The sequence below is a fragment of the Photinus pyralis genome, unplaced genomic scaffold, assembly GCF_008802855.1.
Source record: "Photinus pyralis isolate 1611_PpyrPB1 unplaced genomic scaffold, Ppyr1.3 Ppyr1.4_LG3a, whole genome shotgun sequence".
Lineage (NCBI taxonomy): Eukaryota > Metazoa > Arthropoda > Insecta > Coleoptera > Lampyridae > Photinus > Photinus pyralis.
In genome coordinates this window covers 12,602,852-12,618,835 of record NW_022170509.1, presented here as the reverse complement: position 1 = coordinate 12,618,835, position 15,984 = coordinate 12,602,852, and the positions used below count along the sequence as shown (strand labels likewise).

General features: G+C 35.8%; 1 protein-coding gene across 1 annotated transcript in view; it reads left to right on the top strand.

Moving 5' to 3' along the window:
• The first annotated feature begins 1,550 nt into the window (after positions 1–1,550).
• The window catches only part of LOC116165767 (alkaline phosphatase, tissue-nonspecific isozyme-like), a 74,311-nt gene continuing 59,877 nt past the window's right edge, over positions 1,551–15,984 (top strand). Inside the window, exons 1-2 of the mRNA XM_031480435.1 lie at positions 1,551–1,833; positions 6,813–6,953. Coding sequence (XP_031336295.1) covers positions 1,551–1,833; positions 6,813–6,953 — 424 coding nt within the window. The remainder of the gene's footprint in view (positions 1,834–6,812; positions 6,954–15,984) is intronic.

Genomic DNA, 15,984 nt, shown 5'->3' with positions numbered 1-15,984 from the left:
TAAACATACTAATAAAATAAACCAGACTAGAAACCGGAAACCCGTAATACACCTGCAAGACACACTTTTAACGGTCGAATGCCTTTTAATCGTAATAAAAAATATGGGCTGTTCAATATTTTATACAAAACACGTCCTAAAGCGCTGATGAACCCGCACTCTGAATGTCGCCATTATAATTTAAATGTTAATTTTTCTTATTTCTTACTGTTACCTCTTACCGCTTACTGTTACGGAACCTTGAATCGGTTTTTAGTTTCGAAGAGATCGTGGCAATCGCGCTCACTTTCACCAATACGTTTCTTGTTATCGCTAGACATACTTTGCTCATGTTCGCTATGAAGCGGTATATTTATACAAAAATATAAATTCAAAACCAAATTTTAGAAACGGCAAAGCATGTAATTATACTACCCATTTAAAATTGTTTAATAAGAATCTGTTGGAGTTTCTAAAAATGCTTTAAAATTAATTGATTAACACTAACTGACGGATAATACTAATTGTCGGATAGCGTTAACTGAGAGAGAGAAGTGTAAATTAGTATATAATTGACAGATCCAAATGTGGATCAACACTAATTCACATATACAAGTGTGGCCTTTAATTTTATTCCAAGGTCGTGGCCTTATGTATGATAAATGGTCATTTTTAAGAGTAACTTAGGTTTTGAAATACATACAAATGCAATGCATCTTTCTCTTATCTTTTTTCATTTATGAAGGCTTTTACTTTTGCTTTGTTCGCACTTATTTCATAGATTCCAATAACATGCGCTGGTGTAACTGGGGAAATCTAAAGGTCATGACTTTAAACCGGTAGGAGGAATAACCCCCCCCCCCTTCCATATTCAGGATTTGCGCATACACGTGATTCACCCCTTTGCAGCTCTTCCTTTTATGTCTAAGAATAGATGTGTACCAAATTTGGTTGCAATCGGTTCAGCCGTTTAGCTATAAATGAGAGTACAAGCAGACACACCGCAAGACCGAAATCTTTGAGATTTTGTTAGGATTCCTGGTGTTTCAAAACGTACGGACATTTAAAATGCTAAATTTACTAAAAATTTTTGACTATTCAACCCTCATATCTTGTATACTTTGTAATACCGAATACATAAAACAGCGTAACCCTAGTAAAATTCATTATTTCTACACTTTATAAAAAAAGGGATACCTTCATTTCAATTGCCGCTGAAGCACTCCCCCCCTCCCCTCCAATGCCCCTACAACACTGCATCGGTGGCGCGGGGCATACAGTTCTCCACTATAGGTTCATTGCTCATAGCTCTGGAGTGGGGATGGTTATGTCTACCCACATTCAGATAATCTTTGACAGTAGTGTGTATAACGTGCTAGTATAGTGGAGGTATTTTTGTTTGCGATAGAGTGATTGTAATTCACGAGAAAAGTCACAGTGGGGTTACGCAGTACCTCGTGCCACCACTTGCGCGATACTTGTGTTTCTCGATTTTATTTCTCTGGTGAGTTTTCTTCAATTCATTTTACGTATCCTAGAGATTATAATTGTTGTATTTACTGGGCTAGACAATGGCATATGAAAAAACTAGTAGAGATCCAAACCAGTGGGCGAAGTGGTTGGAGGAAATCGAACAGGAGGAAGTTGCTAATGAATGGTCAGAATCTAGCTCAGAAGACGAAGAAATAGATGAGGTGGAACAAGAAATTCATGAGTCTGACACAGAACAAGAAACGGATGATATTCCAGAAGAGCATAACATCGAACAAGAATCTGAAAGAAGCGAAATACAGAATGAACGACTGCATGAGGCAACACGTTCTGGACCTTATTACATAGGTAAAGACGGTAAAAGTAGGTGGGATAGTATGGTGCCTGCTACGTCACGCACTAGACTTCACAATATAGTCGTGAAAGTACCCGGTCCTCTCGGAGCTGCCAGAAACGCCAAAACAGTATTGGAATGTTTTCATGTTTACGTCAGCAATCCTATGATAAGTTTCATCACAAACTATACCAATATAAAGATTCGGACACTCCAAGAAAAGTATACACGTGCAAGAAATGCTAAACCTACAGATGAATGCGAAATGGACGCATTTCTTGGAATGTTATACATCTAAAAGAAGGTAGGCTAAATACTGAAGATATTTGGAGTAATGATGGGACTGGGGTAGAACTATACGAGAGCTGTTTGAATTCTTTTTGAACAATTGCTCTTCGTCATATATGCCAAGCAGTTTTCTCACTGTTGACGAACAACTCATCGCATTTAGAGGGAAATGCCCATTTAGGCAATACTTACCGTCCAAACCAGCCAAATACGGCATAAAGCTTTTTTTGCTTGTGGATCCGAAAACGATGACGACTATCAATCTCGACGTTATTGTGGTAAACAGCCAGCTGGTCCCTACATGGTATCGAATTCGCCTAGTGACGTTGTCAAAAGGCTTGTTCAACCGCTAAAAAACACTAACAGAAATATCACAATGGACAGATGGTTTACCAGCTTTCCTTTGGCCATGGACCTCCTCACAGAATTTAAACCAACTGTACTTGGAACCATAAAAGCTAATAAACGGGAAATTCCACCATGCCTAATACCTACAAAAGGAAGAGCATTAGAAAGTTCGATGTTTGCTTTCCGGACACGCTTGTGTCTTTTGTACCAAAAAAAAACAAAAATGTTCTGATGCTTTCAACGATGCATCATTCAGATAAAATCGACAAAGATACCAATAAGCCAGCCATGATTGTAGATTATAATCACACAAAGTATGGTGTCGATGTGGTGGATAAAATGTGTGTTATGTACAATGTGACTAGAACTACTAGAAGATGGCCTTTGACAGTCTTTTTCGACATACTCAACATAGGAGGAATAAATGCTTTGAATTTATATGTGACTAATGGTAAACTTCAAAAGCTGGCTAGACGAAATTTTTTGAAATGCCTATCATTAGAACTTGTTAGGCCTTGCATAATTCGCAGAATTTACAATAAGAATGTACCAAGACCTATTCGCCAGAAGGCACGGAATATGCTAGGAATACAAGAAGCTCCTAATAATCAAGACGAAAACGTTCGAGAAAAACAGGTCGCTGCATTATATGTCCCCGAAAAGACGACAAAAAGGCCACAGTGAGATGTGGCGAATGTCGAAATTTTGTCTGCAAAAATCATCAACATGCTATATGCGCTAGATGTTATAAAAACGACAGTGGCGAGAGTAGCGAGCAAGGGGATGAATGAAATAGACGAGTCTTGTTCTTTTTTTTTTAGATAGAATAGATTAGTTTTGTCTCCAGTTTACATAGTACAGTATTAGTTAATCTACTAATGTTACAAGAACGTATGCTTCGTATTCCTGTTTGTGCTAGTATCTTTATTTGAATAAAGGATATTTCTATTATTACGATTATTATTATTACTATTAATAGTATAATGCTTTATATAATTACCTACTACTTTTTTTGTTCGAATATAACTACGTTAATAATGAACATATCCCCTAACTACGTTTTATTGTGTTTATACCCGAGAAATACATATTTTCAATGATGGAGTATACAGTACCCCACGCCACCACTCGTGAGTGGAAAGCGAACGCCACCGACCGACGCAGTGTTAAAAGTTGTTAGCTGTCTGTCCAAATAAGAGGCGTCATAATAACGCAGAGAACCTGATCATTAGAAAGCCATTGTCGCCAAATGCAACTAGAAGAGTGTTCAAGTCAGGATTTTGCAGGTTTTGCGTTTAGATTAGTTACAACTACTTTGAGTGCCTTATTAGGCTACTATTCAACTTGTTTTTCATCTTTAAATATAATAGGTTTTCACATATTAAACGATAAATTTTATATCGTATGTAGTAAGTTATGTTCACTAATATTTTAGCGTTACTCAATGTCCCCTATAAAGGTTTCTTTCCATTGTGATAAATGAAAAGGCATATATAAACCACGTGACATAACAATAGTCCTTTATTAAACCTGTAGAAAAGCTAACCCACCTGTTACTTGTTACTTTGAACCATTTCATTTCTCCTTCGTTATTCATGCGACGTTCGTCAAATCAAATCCTGAGATAAGGAAAATGATATGCATCACAAAACTAATGAGTATTGTTTTTGTAAATAAAACGTGAAGACGCATTCTATTCTTTAGATTTACTTCATACCAATAACATCACTGCATCCAATTATTATCAATAACTCAGTCATTGGTAGTGAGTCTTTTCAAGATTATCTTTAGCTTAATAACGTCTTCCAAGGAACGGAATGGTTCTATTTGGTCAAGGAATATTGAAGGACGAAGGAATATTGTGGCAAAATGGGGTACCCGATTTAAGGGTGCTAAACATAACCTACGTACGTAAATCGTAGCGTAAATTAAGGTAATTTAATACGAGAGCTTCGAATTCGCTCAACATTTTACGTCCATTCGGTTTTATGTGTGAGGACTTACAAACAATCGAATGTATTTGAAAACAATAACCTACAGTAGGTAATAAAAGAGATTTCAAACCACAAAAGTGCTGTCGATTGAAAAGTCAAGTACGGAGAATAAAAACGTTCAAGTTTCATTACTAGGAGGGCTACCATTCTACTGATCAGTGTTCAGGTTGCTATTCATTTTTTTTGTTGGTTACAACGGAGCGCCGCGCCGTTTTACTTTCATTACGTGGACGAGCGTTATGTAAATATTTCGATAAAATAAACGAATATTGCTTCCACAATTAATGTTTAACATGTGTCTCCATCAGAGAATGCAGATACTATTCTACAATAAGATTAAAGCATTGATTAAAGGCTTCCTTTTAGAAGTCGAAGATGACCACACGCGTATCGTATTGCTTAAGTAGTTTTCAGCGTGTATTTTAACGCTACCGAGGAATAGTACTTTGTGTACCAAGGCGGGAAAGTGGTTGTTTTCCGGGGCGAAGGAAGATATGGCCAGGCGAGGCGCAGCCGAGGCTGGCCACTTCCTGAGGCCCGGAAAACAACTTTCGTGCCGTGGTGCACACAATATTTTTTATCCTATACACTTACATTTAAAATTAATCCCTCAACAACGTCCGACCGCAAGCGCTTGAATTTGGATTTGCTTTAACGCGTCAACGTGCACGCGTTTGTTTTGTTTATTTCCACGTTTCCTGCTGACTACGCGAAAAAAATTTTACGAAACGGTGCAATCTAAGTGGGCCCACGAGTATATTTTTTACTAGTAGATTTACCCCTTTCCCTTATAATACAGTTCAACGCAAATTCAAATTCTAGCGCGCTTGCGATTGCACAGTGCGGAGTCACCGAAGGGAGTCACGGTGCAACAGAGCAGAAGTGCAAGTAGAGAATACCGATCATGTGCGAACTGAGTTGACATTTCCGGCATTTCACTGGCGCGTGATTATTTCCTTAGAAAATAACGGGATTTAAGGGGTTGTAATTAATACCAGGCGCATATGTAATTATTACTGGTCTTCTGTATTAACAAATGTGTTTTAAAATTGAATGTGTGTTTTCAGGGACAAAATCACACCGGTTACATTTTAAATCCTTCGCAGTATCCATGTCTTGTCAATTTTAAGACTGGATTTATGCTTGGCGACGAAAGCGCAATGGGCACACTTTAAATCCTTGATGATCTTGTATTTTAAAAAAATGTGTTTTATAAATAGATTTATTCATTCCTTACAGTCACACTGGACACATTTTAACTTCGGGATAGTCTCGTATGTTAAAATGCTACTTATTGCGGATAAGCGGTGTTCTACTTACAGTGCAAAGTACATCTTGGTGTTAAATGTATTGACACAGATGCTCGTTATTGAAAGTACATGGAAGATTATGACTTAAGTTTGAAACGTCTGAATTGGTCATGTGATGTGAAAGTATTCAAATTCACGAAACATTGATAGGTATAATTATAGAGGTTCGCGGTAATTAAATAAATTCTTGAATTCAGTAAAATAAAGTGAACATAGGGTAAATTTAATTATTAAATCAGTGTTGACGATTTTATGTTTCTTATTTCTTATTTAATAAAAAGAAATAACTTCTTTGACATTTTATTACAATCGCGCCATCTAGCGTACATAAGGCGTATTTTTTTTCTCGCCTAGCCGACAAAATTGAATTTTCTCGCTCCATGCGTGCAATTGTCTTCTTTCCCGTCCTCACACAGGCGAGAAAATGTAAGTTTCTCCTTGTATAGGATAAAAAAAACATTACCTACAGGTCAAGCGGCAATGAAAGATGGGCTGAAACATTGGGGATATTTCTGCAAAACGGAACTTTTTATTTTACGTGACCAATGCTAACAAGCTCACGTATAGGAAATAGTAGTAGATTTGTGCGGTAAAAAAGGTGATTGTCAATCCAACACGAATTTCATTTCTACACGGAACTACTGCATCTAAGGTGTGTAATACTGCACGTCATTCACCCCATAAGTATCACACAAATTCATTACCGATCAAAATTCGGAAGTATTGTTTTGTTTTGTATAAGACATATAAGAGAAAGTTGTACCCTATGGCAGCTGAAATTAAAAATTTCCAAGAAAGTCAGTGCGGCGTTTCATTTACATGCAACATTCTTCCACGTAATGAAGTTTAAGGTTTCGAAGTTCGTAAGCGGTTTCGTATCAAGAACACTATAAACTGAACTTTAATGAAGTTTGGAGTATTAACAAAGACTTCAACTTTGCGTAAAATGTTAAATAAGGTTTCGTTTACATTTCACGTAAATTGCGTGAATTATTCCAAGTTTTGAGTAAATTTTAAACAAAATGAAGGTAAACTCAAAGGTAATCAATACGTTCGGTTTGTTCCCAGGACTCTTCTCCTATTCCCACATGGATTTCGAAGTTGATCGTGACCCTACGCCAACGGGAGACCCGTCCCTAGCGGATATGACACGTTCGGCACTCTCGATCTTGCTTAAAAACCCAAAAGGGTTCTTCTTATTTGTAGAAGGTAAGTTAAATGTTTTTATTCAATACCTACCAAATTTCCGAAAATATAATATACATTTTTCTGGAGGTAATAATTTAATATGTAAATGTGTACATATGATTCGGCATTGCTTAAATATGTCCACAGATTTTGCATACAGAAACATGTTATCGCATCTGTACAGAAATCAATATATCTGCTCGTGACGATAAATTGAATGCGGATTGGTTTCAGTTTTCAATTCCGCGCTCATGTAATACGTGTTTATACTCCTCTTTCCGAAATGTATTACAGGTATTTTCCTACGAATATCAATCTCTATACAAATTTACACGTTTTATATTTGTGCTGGTCTAATACACATAATAAAAATATGTGAGGATTTGTTTGAGAGTAGAGAAAATAAGATTGATAAGATTCCTAGTAGTTTATATTGTTATATTAGGAAGGATTTTTCAGATTCATAAGAAGAAACATCCACTTAAAAGGATTTTTATTAAAACGACCCTCCGTTCTTGAACATATTTGTAACAAGGCTCTGAAACTGGAGCTATTAAGACACTTGTGACTGTTGGAGTAAAACATTCGAACAACAACAAAATACTCTTAATAGGTGATCTTAATAAGTACCTATACCTATAGTCCATATGGACCGGATATGATTACCGAGATGATTACCGTAAACACACCCCAACCAGACCGGCTTTTAGTACTTCTATAAAGTCTCCAGAAAAGAAAAAAAAAACATGTTAACAAAAAAAACTCAATTGCAATATCCATTTTATCGATTGTTGTAGGTATCAAGAATCGTGTATTTTAATCGTATTTTCCTGGAGTGTTTTAAGCCCAAAATAATAGTCCGAGAGCTGGTAGACATTTTTGGGTAGGTATTTGAGGCACGCTGAAAACTTGTCCAATACTTCTCCAATAATACCCAAATACCGAATTGTAGACCTGGATGAGGAATAGCGGGGCTAAATCAACACTTATATTTTTAAAGATACGAATTTTTTTTCAAAAAATGTTCTTGAGGCATTCCGAAATTTTTATTACCTTTACATTTGGTATTTAAAAAAGGAGCAAATCTATATACAGGGTGACACTTTTAAAACTTTCAATGGACGATATCGTTTTTTATATTAGAGGTATCACAAAATGGCCAAAACCGTTTCGGTAGAATCGAGGGGGAGGAAAAATGGTCGTATAAAGAAGGAACCAACTTCAACCTCGTACCCCCCCGTCACCCCCATGTCTAAATTTTGAATTGTGACGTATCACTTGTGATACATCATTGGAAAGCTCTTAAAAAATGCTTTTCAGAAATAGCATACACTGGTACATTTAAACTGCCCATTCACAATTTATTACACTAAAATTTGAACTCCGCAAATAAACAACTTTTATTTAATAAAATGTTCACCGTTTTGTTCTAAACAATACCACAAACGGTTTTCAAATTAATTTCTAACATTTTTAAACACTTCCCTGGAAAGTGAGCGGCACTCCCTGACTATCCGGTAGCGAAGATCTTTTATGGAAGCTGGTTCAGTTTTGTACACAACCGATTTTAAATGACCCCAAAGAAAGAAATCCATTGGTGTCAGATCTGGAGATCGTGCTGGCCATTCTATAGGACCTCTTCGTCCTATCCACTGTCCCGGAAATTTCTCATCTAAAAATTCACGAACAGCCATAGAGTAATGAGGAGGAGCCCCATCTTGTTGAAAATGTATGAAATCTTCAATCAAATTCATGTTTCCGTCAATTGGATTTATTTGATTCTCTATTTCATGAGTGATGAGAGGCTCGACGGTATTTTGTAGCATGTTTAGGTAAGTAACTCCAGTTAAATTTCCTTCGACAAACAGAGGACCAATAATGCTATCACCTAAGATACCTGCCCAGACGTTAATTTTTTGGGGCCGTTGCCCCTCGCGAAAAAGATGAGGATTTTTATCGTCCCAATACCGGCAGTTATGTTTGTTCACATTTCCATTTAAAAAGAATGTACATTCCTCACTAAAACAAATGTTTTTCACCAGTTCCGGATTATTTTGAATATTCTCGGTCATTATTTCACAAAATTGGATTCTTCGATCGGAGTCGTCTTCGGTTAGTTGCTGTACAATCTGCATCTTATAAGGGTAGAATTTGTGCACCTTAAGAGTTCGTCGTACAGTTTCTCGCGAAAGTCCGGTCATAGTCGCTGCTATTCGAATAGATGATGTTGGGTTTGCACCAAAATGACTTAAAACTTCAATCTGAGTAGCTTCATCCATTATTCTTGGTCCGTCTCTTTTCTTATTTTCCACTGACCCAGTTTCTTCAAATTTAGTCACTAACATTGCAACATAAGTGTGACTGACACGTCGTTCTGGGTGTCGGGCATTAAAAACAGCTGCTGTTCTAAATGCAGATCGCGCTTCAGAACCATAGATGAAAATAATTTCAACTCTTTCGGCTAACGTGTACACCATTATGAAATCTTTAGTTAAATTCAAAATTTGTAATTTTCTTGCCAAGAAATACTAAAAACGAGACTAAAATAATAATAACCGATCAACAAATAAAGCAATAGAAAATTATTATTTACTAAAAATTGCTGTCATTGTTTTTCCAAAGCATTACTAGATCTAAGAAATTTTTTTTTATTTCAAACACTGACAAATTCATCAAATACTCAAATTACTCATTTTTATTACATAAATTGTGAATGGGCAGTTTAAATTCACCAGTGTTGGTATTTCTGAAAAGCATTTTTTAAGAGCTTTCCAATGATGTATCACAAGTGATACGTCACAATTCAAAATTTAGGCATGGGGGTGGCGGGGGGTACGAGGTTGAAGTTCGTTCCTTCTTTATACGACCATTTTGCTTCCCCCTCGATTCTACCGAAACGGTTTTGGCCATTTTGTGATACCTCTAATATAAAAAACGATATCGCCCATTGAAAGTTTTAAAAGTGTCACCCTGTATAAGCCAGATCATTTAGAGGGGCCTTACACTTTTCCATGCGCCTTCAAAGTTTGAATGAATGTATACTGGCCGTCATACACCTGTACTTTGATCACTTTTCATGAAAGTTTCATGACAATTGTCTTTATGTCGAAATAAGAAACGCTGAAAATTGCAACATGACCCAATTACAACAAATTCAAACGACACTAATATTGTGTTGATTCTGCTCACTATTTCTTACGCATTCAGATACTCGACGGGTCATACTTGAAATTAAAGAATCGATGCTAGCTTGTGATATACTGCCGAAGATTATAAAAAACGCCTTTGAAGATCATCTGAATTGCTTCCAAGTAAATCTTTTAGCCATCAACCTATCATAACCCACTCGTGTTCAATTAACTTATTAGTGTTACTTTAATTTCTTTAAATTTTTATCGTTTCTTACTTACAATTAAATGTGTAAACAGCAAACGAGCTCCTAGGCGTGGCTATAGCTTGGCATATTCGTATTATACGGCTAAACCTATGCTGAATTTCATGCAATTTGGTTCACAACTAACGAAGATGTCAAAAGGGCGTTCCTTATTTTTTGCCCACATTGCCAATTTATGAACTCCGATATACAACTTTGATAAAGGATCCACCTGCAAAATTTCATCGTAATCGATCCACTCGTTTTCGTCCTAACGGACAGACGGACAGACATCGCAAAATTATGAACTCGTTAGGAACTTTGAAGGCGCCTGGTAAAGTGATTGATTTTTTCAGCCTTTAACTATCAAATTTAAAGGTAAAAAATTTTTGAAATGCCTCAAGAACATTTTTTCAGCGTGCCTCAAATACCTACCCAAAAATGTCTACGTCTCACGTCTTCCAAAGGACGAGAGCTTTCAGGGGCTGCAAGAATAATTAAAATATCTACGAAAACAATTAAAAACGAAACAATTACTGCAAAATGAAGCACTTTACAAGCTGAAAATTTCGATGATCACAATGCTTAAAAATTACTCAAGTCCACAAAAACTCAAAATCTTTAATCTCTAACTACACAATTTAAATGCAAAATTACAGCTACCGTTACATTTTTTTGTTTACATGGATAAATTTGTATTGGCATTTGTGGGGATGGGTTCGAAATCGAACTTAACCGAGTCAAATTTGAAACGGATAATCTGTAGACGAATTGGTTTATATAATCCTTGGATACGCATTCACTCCTCCAGAGCCCCAATTTAATAGGGCTTCAATTCAAGGAAGATTCGGCCAGCGTATACAAATAGAGGAACTCAAGAATTACTTGTTCACATGGGACAGTAATATAAAACAATAATTAAAACATAATCGAATGTTAATGGGTTATACATACAATGGATGTAACAGATACCTACGCATGCGGCCCGAGCGGTGAAAACGTATGGGAAAGATTTCGTATTTATACTACGCAGTTCACTCTAAAGTAGTAAAACGTAAGATATTCGGCTACATTCTGCTTTATCTTTTCTAAATCCCATCATTCATTCCATCAGTTATATCCCCTCGCTGATGAATCACCGAATCCTATATTTTCTGGAGCTTTCGTAAATGTAGCTTTTTACAAGATATGCATGCTAGGCACGAAATTCGCATGGTACTTCAAAATTTATTGCAACTTAGTAGGATTTACTTGACCGCTGCATTTTTTAGCACAATATACAAGGAAGATCGTTCAGGAGCGGCGGTTTTGAATAATGAAGCATCTTTCGAAAATAAAATAAAACTGTGCAGTCCTGAAGTTAAGATTGGGATCGTTCGTTAGCCGTATAGAATTCTGCTTTGTCCATGCAAATGCAGGATTTTATCAGATCAGATTTTCTTTTTGTAAAAAGTGTTTCCTTTTTCGTACAGATAAATTGCTTCAATTTCAACTTTGAACAGTAACATTTCTACGAGAAATCTACAAGCGTGGTTTTGCAACTGAAGCCGTTCGAATACGAGTATGAATAAGTCGCCTGTAAGCCACGCAAAAATTGCGATAATTTTACTATGGTTAGTGTGAGACAGCTTTTAAGACAATTACTCCAGATTAAAAAAATTAGAATATGTACCAATCCAAATGCATTAGGAGGACGCGCATTTAAGTCCCTATGTCTGGGCAGTGGAATTACCCACTACAGAAAGGGCCACATGCTTTTCCAGAAAACAAATTAAATTCCCCAACACCTCATTAAATATTGGTCTTGATCGTTGTCACAAGCTTTTAGGATTACCAATGAAGTGTAATCGGCTTTTATGTCGTACCATACGAAGTGTTCGTTTTTTTAATTAAATATACAGCAAGTTAATGTTTTTGCGTTTTCATTTTATTGTAGCGAAATAAATCGTTTGTTTGTCTAATTGAAAACATTGGTTTTAAATTTGTTGATAGGAAGCTGTTTAATCACCATTGTTTCTGGCAAAACTGTGCATACGGACGGTGTAAAATAAAGCATGTAAAATTCGTTCCACTATATGTTATGAAAGCAGAGGTGAGCTTTAGTGAAATCATCAAGAAAAGAGTTTTATTTTTTTAGACAAACTAAACAAAACGTTTTCACAAACACCGTTGCCTTAAACCAACAATTTTATTGAGCACGCAGGATACGAGCTCATGATTGTATAAAAAATACATAAAGGAACTCGATAATGCTCACAACGTTTACCGTCAACTTTAATATTGAAGTATTGTTTCGCGTTCATGTAATGGTTAAATGCTTTCTCCTCTGAGTAATATAAGAAATGACATATCAGTGGCGATACGAATCTACTGATGTATTTAATTATCAAAAAGTACACTTAAACATAATTAAACTGCGGTGGACGTAAAAGAGATCTAAAAATGTGATACAAGAAAAATACTCAAATTTATAAATTTACGAATTTAAAATCATGCTTTCGATGTTTTTTCCCAACGGATTATTTTTTCCAATCACACATCACAAATTTTAATTACTACAGATTAGAGGTTCCGGGTTTTCATTTACCTACTAATGATGAGACACTTCAAGCGATATGAACTTAAAAACTCCATCAAAATTTAGATACTTGCACCTGTGTGGTAAACATATACCTATGCCAGAGTTTCAGCTTTTAGCAAGTTACTTCTATTCACGGCTGAGTGTCGGTAGGTCCTACTTGGGTTTCCGTATAAATGGAAATGGATCTAATTAGGTATCTATAAAATATCCGCAAAAGGATCCGAATCATTTTTAAACGACGCGACGCCCAGAATGGAAAACCCCTACTTGATATTATACACTCAAGGGAAAACACAACAGGGGCGCCAGATATGCTATAGGGACACGGATTAAACATTCGTCTACCCTCCTCTGATGGTTACTAATGTTTAGATTATAGTTATTTATGCATCAAGGGCATTCAGGCGATATATTTTATGCTGACGGTCGCAGAGCCCGACGGTTAAATATCGAGTAATGCCTGAGGTGTATACAAAATTTTGTTTTTCATCTTTCCAAATAATGCATTTCCAATATACAAATGTCATGATTATTGTTTGCCCAACATTAAAGTACTTCATACGAATCAAGTTGCATCTTTTTTATTACATAATATAACTCCATCAATATATTTGACAGGCCGTTCGAGGACATAATGAGATGACAATCCATTATGCCCTCTTATTATGCCATCGGGCGTCATAGACTGCTTTATATAAATAATCAGATATAATATAATTGGCATATACCCAGTGCCGGTTTAGGAACATTTTCTCCCCTAGGCACAGCCCTTTAAGCGCCCACCCGACACCTAAAAAAATCCTTTATTAAAAAATTAGTCTTTAATACAAAATAAATGGAATAGTATAATTGCACGAAAAATAAATTATTTACGTTTTTAGATAACAAAAAATAATAATTTAAAACTGAATAGAAAAAGGTATTTTTAAATAATAAAAAAGTCATAGTTCTCTAAAACATTTTTTTTCTAGCCTTTTGTGAAGCAAATTTATCCAAAATTTCCTCAACATTTATGCGGTCTAAAGCCCGTTTGTAACGATCACTTATTTAGTCAATTTTTGAATAATTTTTTTAGGAACAAAAAATTGAACATTTCATACATCAACTTTGATCAATTTTTTGGTAGTTAAGTTCTCCTATTTTTGTAATGTTTAGAACTTGTCCTATTTTCCCTCAATTTTTTAGTAACTTTTTACAGATTATAGGGAATTTGTAAAATTAAAATTAAATTTATATACATTTTTAAAGCTCACTATAATACGTTGACAGTAGATAGAGACCTTAGTTTACAGAAGATAAATATTTAGTCTCAAGATTTAATATAGCATAGGTTATGTACAAATGTTTACATTTTACTGGTACTAAAAAATTGACAATATTATGGAATGTTACATACAGTTTCATCATTTATAACATTTTTAGGATAGCATTATCTTTATTGAAGAAAAAAAGGACTAAAAATTTGACTAAATAAGTGATCGTTACAAACGGGCTTAATATATCACTATTCATGTGTAGAAGTGCCAATTCATTGTCTCATTCTGACGAGAGAATTTCTTAAAAAGTTCATAGTAGTCTCGCACTGCGATTACGTATATCAATTTGATACAAAAATTGCAGCTTCTCAGTTTTCATATCCTGTTATATGTATAGTAGGTAAATGTACACATTTCAAAATGAATGTGTAATTACTGTTAATCTTTGTCGTAAAAAATGATCAACACTAAGGAATTAAATTTTTAAAGTCGTAAGCACATCGTTATGGGAATTTCCATCCAGTGTGCCGTGTGCGTACTGCTCATGGCGTACGATACTTGTTGGTGGCACTGGCGGCTGGCGCCCCTAAAATGGTCGGCGCCCCTAGGCACGTGCCTACCGTGCCTAACCGGTAAACCGGCACTGCATATACCGGGTGAATACTTTCAAGCCAAACATAGGGAAATAACATGGGAAAACAGATTTTCGCAGATTGTTGCTCCCCAAATTAACTTAGAGAGTTCATAATGCTACCATTGGAATAGTTATTTGTTTCATAAGTACGAAAAATGCACGTTTCCGGGATGAGGAAGGGTGGTGGTGGACGACGCGTCAGCGTCGTCCACCAACATTCCGAGTCACGGAAACGCATTTTTCGTACGAATGAAACATAAAATTTTTTCTCCAAACACTTTTTTACTTACCCAGTGTTTGCGCGCGCTCTTGTAGTTGTCGTTTGTCGACCACTGCTTCATCTTTTGGGTGCCACTCTATTAATATTTTTTTAGGTTAAGTAGCCTCCTTATGAAAGTAAACATGAAGTAAATATCTTAGAACAATTCAATATGAACACGAAACATCTTATTTTTGCTTAATCAAATACGACAAGATGTACAATCAAGTAAGTAGCTTAAACGGGTACATTTTATTAACCTAAGATTCTCTTTAAGTGGTCGATGAAAAGTTTAATTTCGAAATTTACTGGTACAAGTACAGGAAGCATTGGAGTGCATAGAATTAGGTCTAGGATGCTGAACATCTCCTTACGCTTACTTGAAGGTGCGAAACTGTTTACCGAGAAACATATTTTCTTCACAACCAAAGCATGCGGATATAAGCACTGTGCGAAGTTGCCCATATTAATTAATCGTACATGAATTGAATTGCGAAGTTACTTTTCGTATGTACTGTGAAGTCTTAGTTTTTCCTATGTTTGAAGGAATGTTCACTTTGATTCAAAAAGTTTAATTTGAACTGCTACTCCTACATGTTAACTGCGAACATATGTTACCGAAGCTGTAATTTTCAATTCCATTTGTAAATCCGTAAATGTTTTAATGTAAAACAACATTTTGTAGGTAGTTATTTCTTTCACGCACTAAAGCGTAATTTACACGGGATAGTAAAACTATCACAAATTTGTGTCGGAGAGCACTTCCCAATAACTCTCATAATGTAAACGGTGATAGAAGAGCTCAGCCCGGCAAGTCATTCCTGCAATAAAATCTTGCAGTCTTGCACGTCTAAACAAGTCTTGACAGCGCTTCCTATAGAAAGTTGACATTTATTTCGATCTTGTTGAAAGTTGATGTGCAAGTGCTGATTAATATAAAAATAGACAT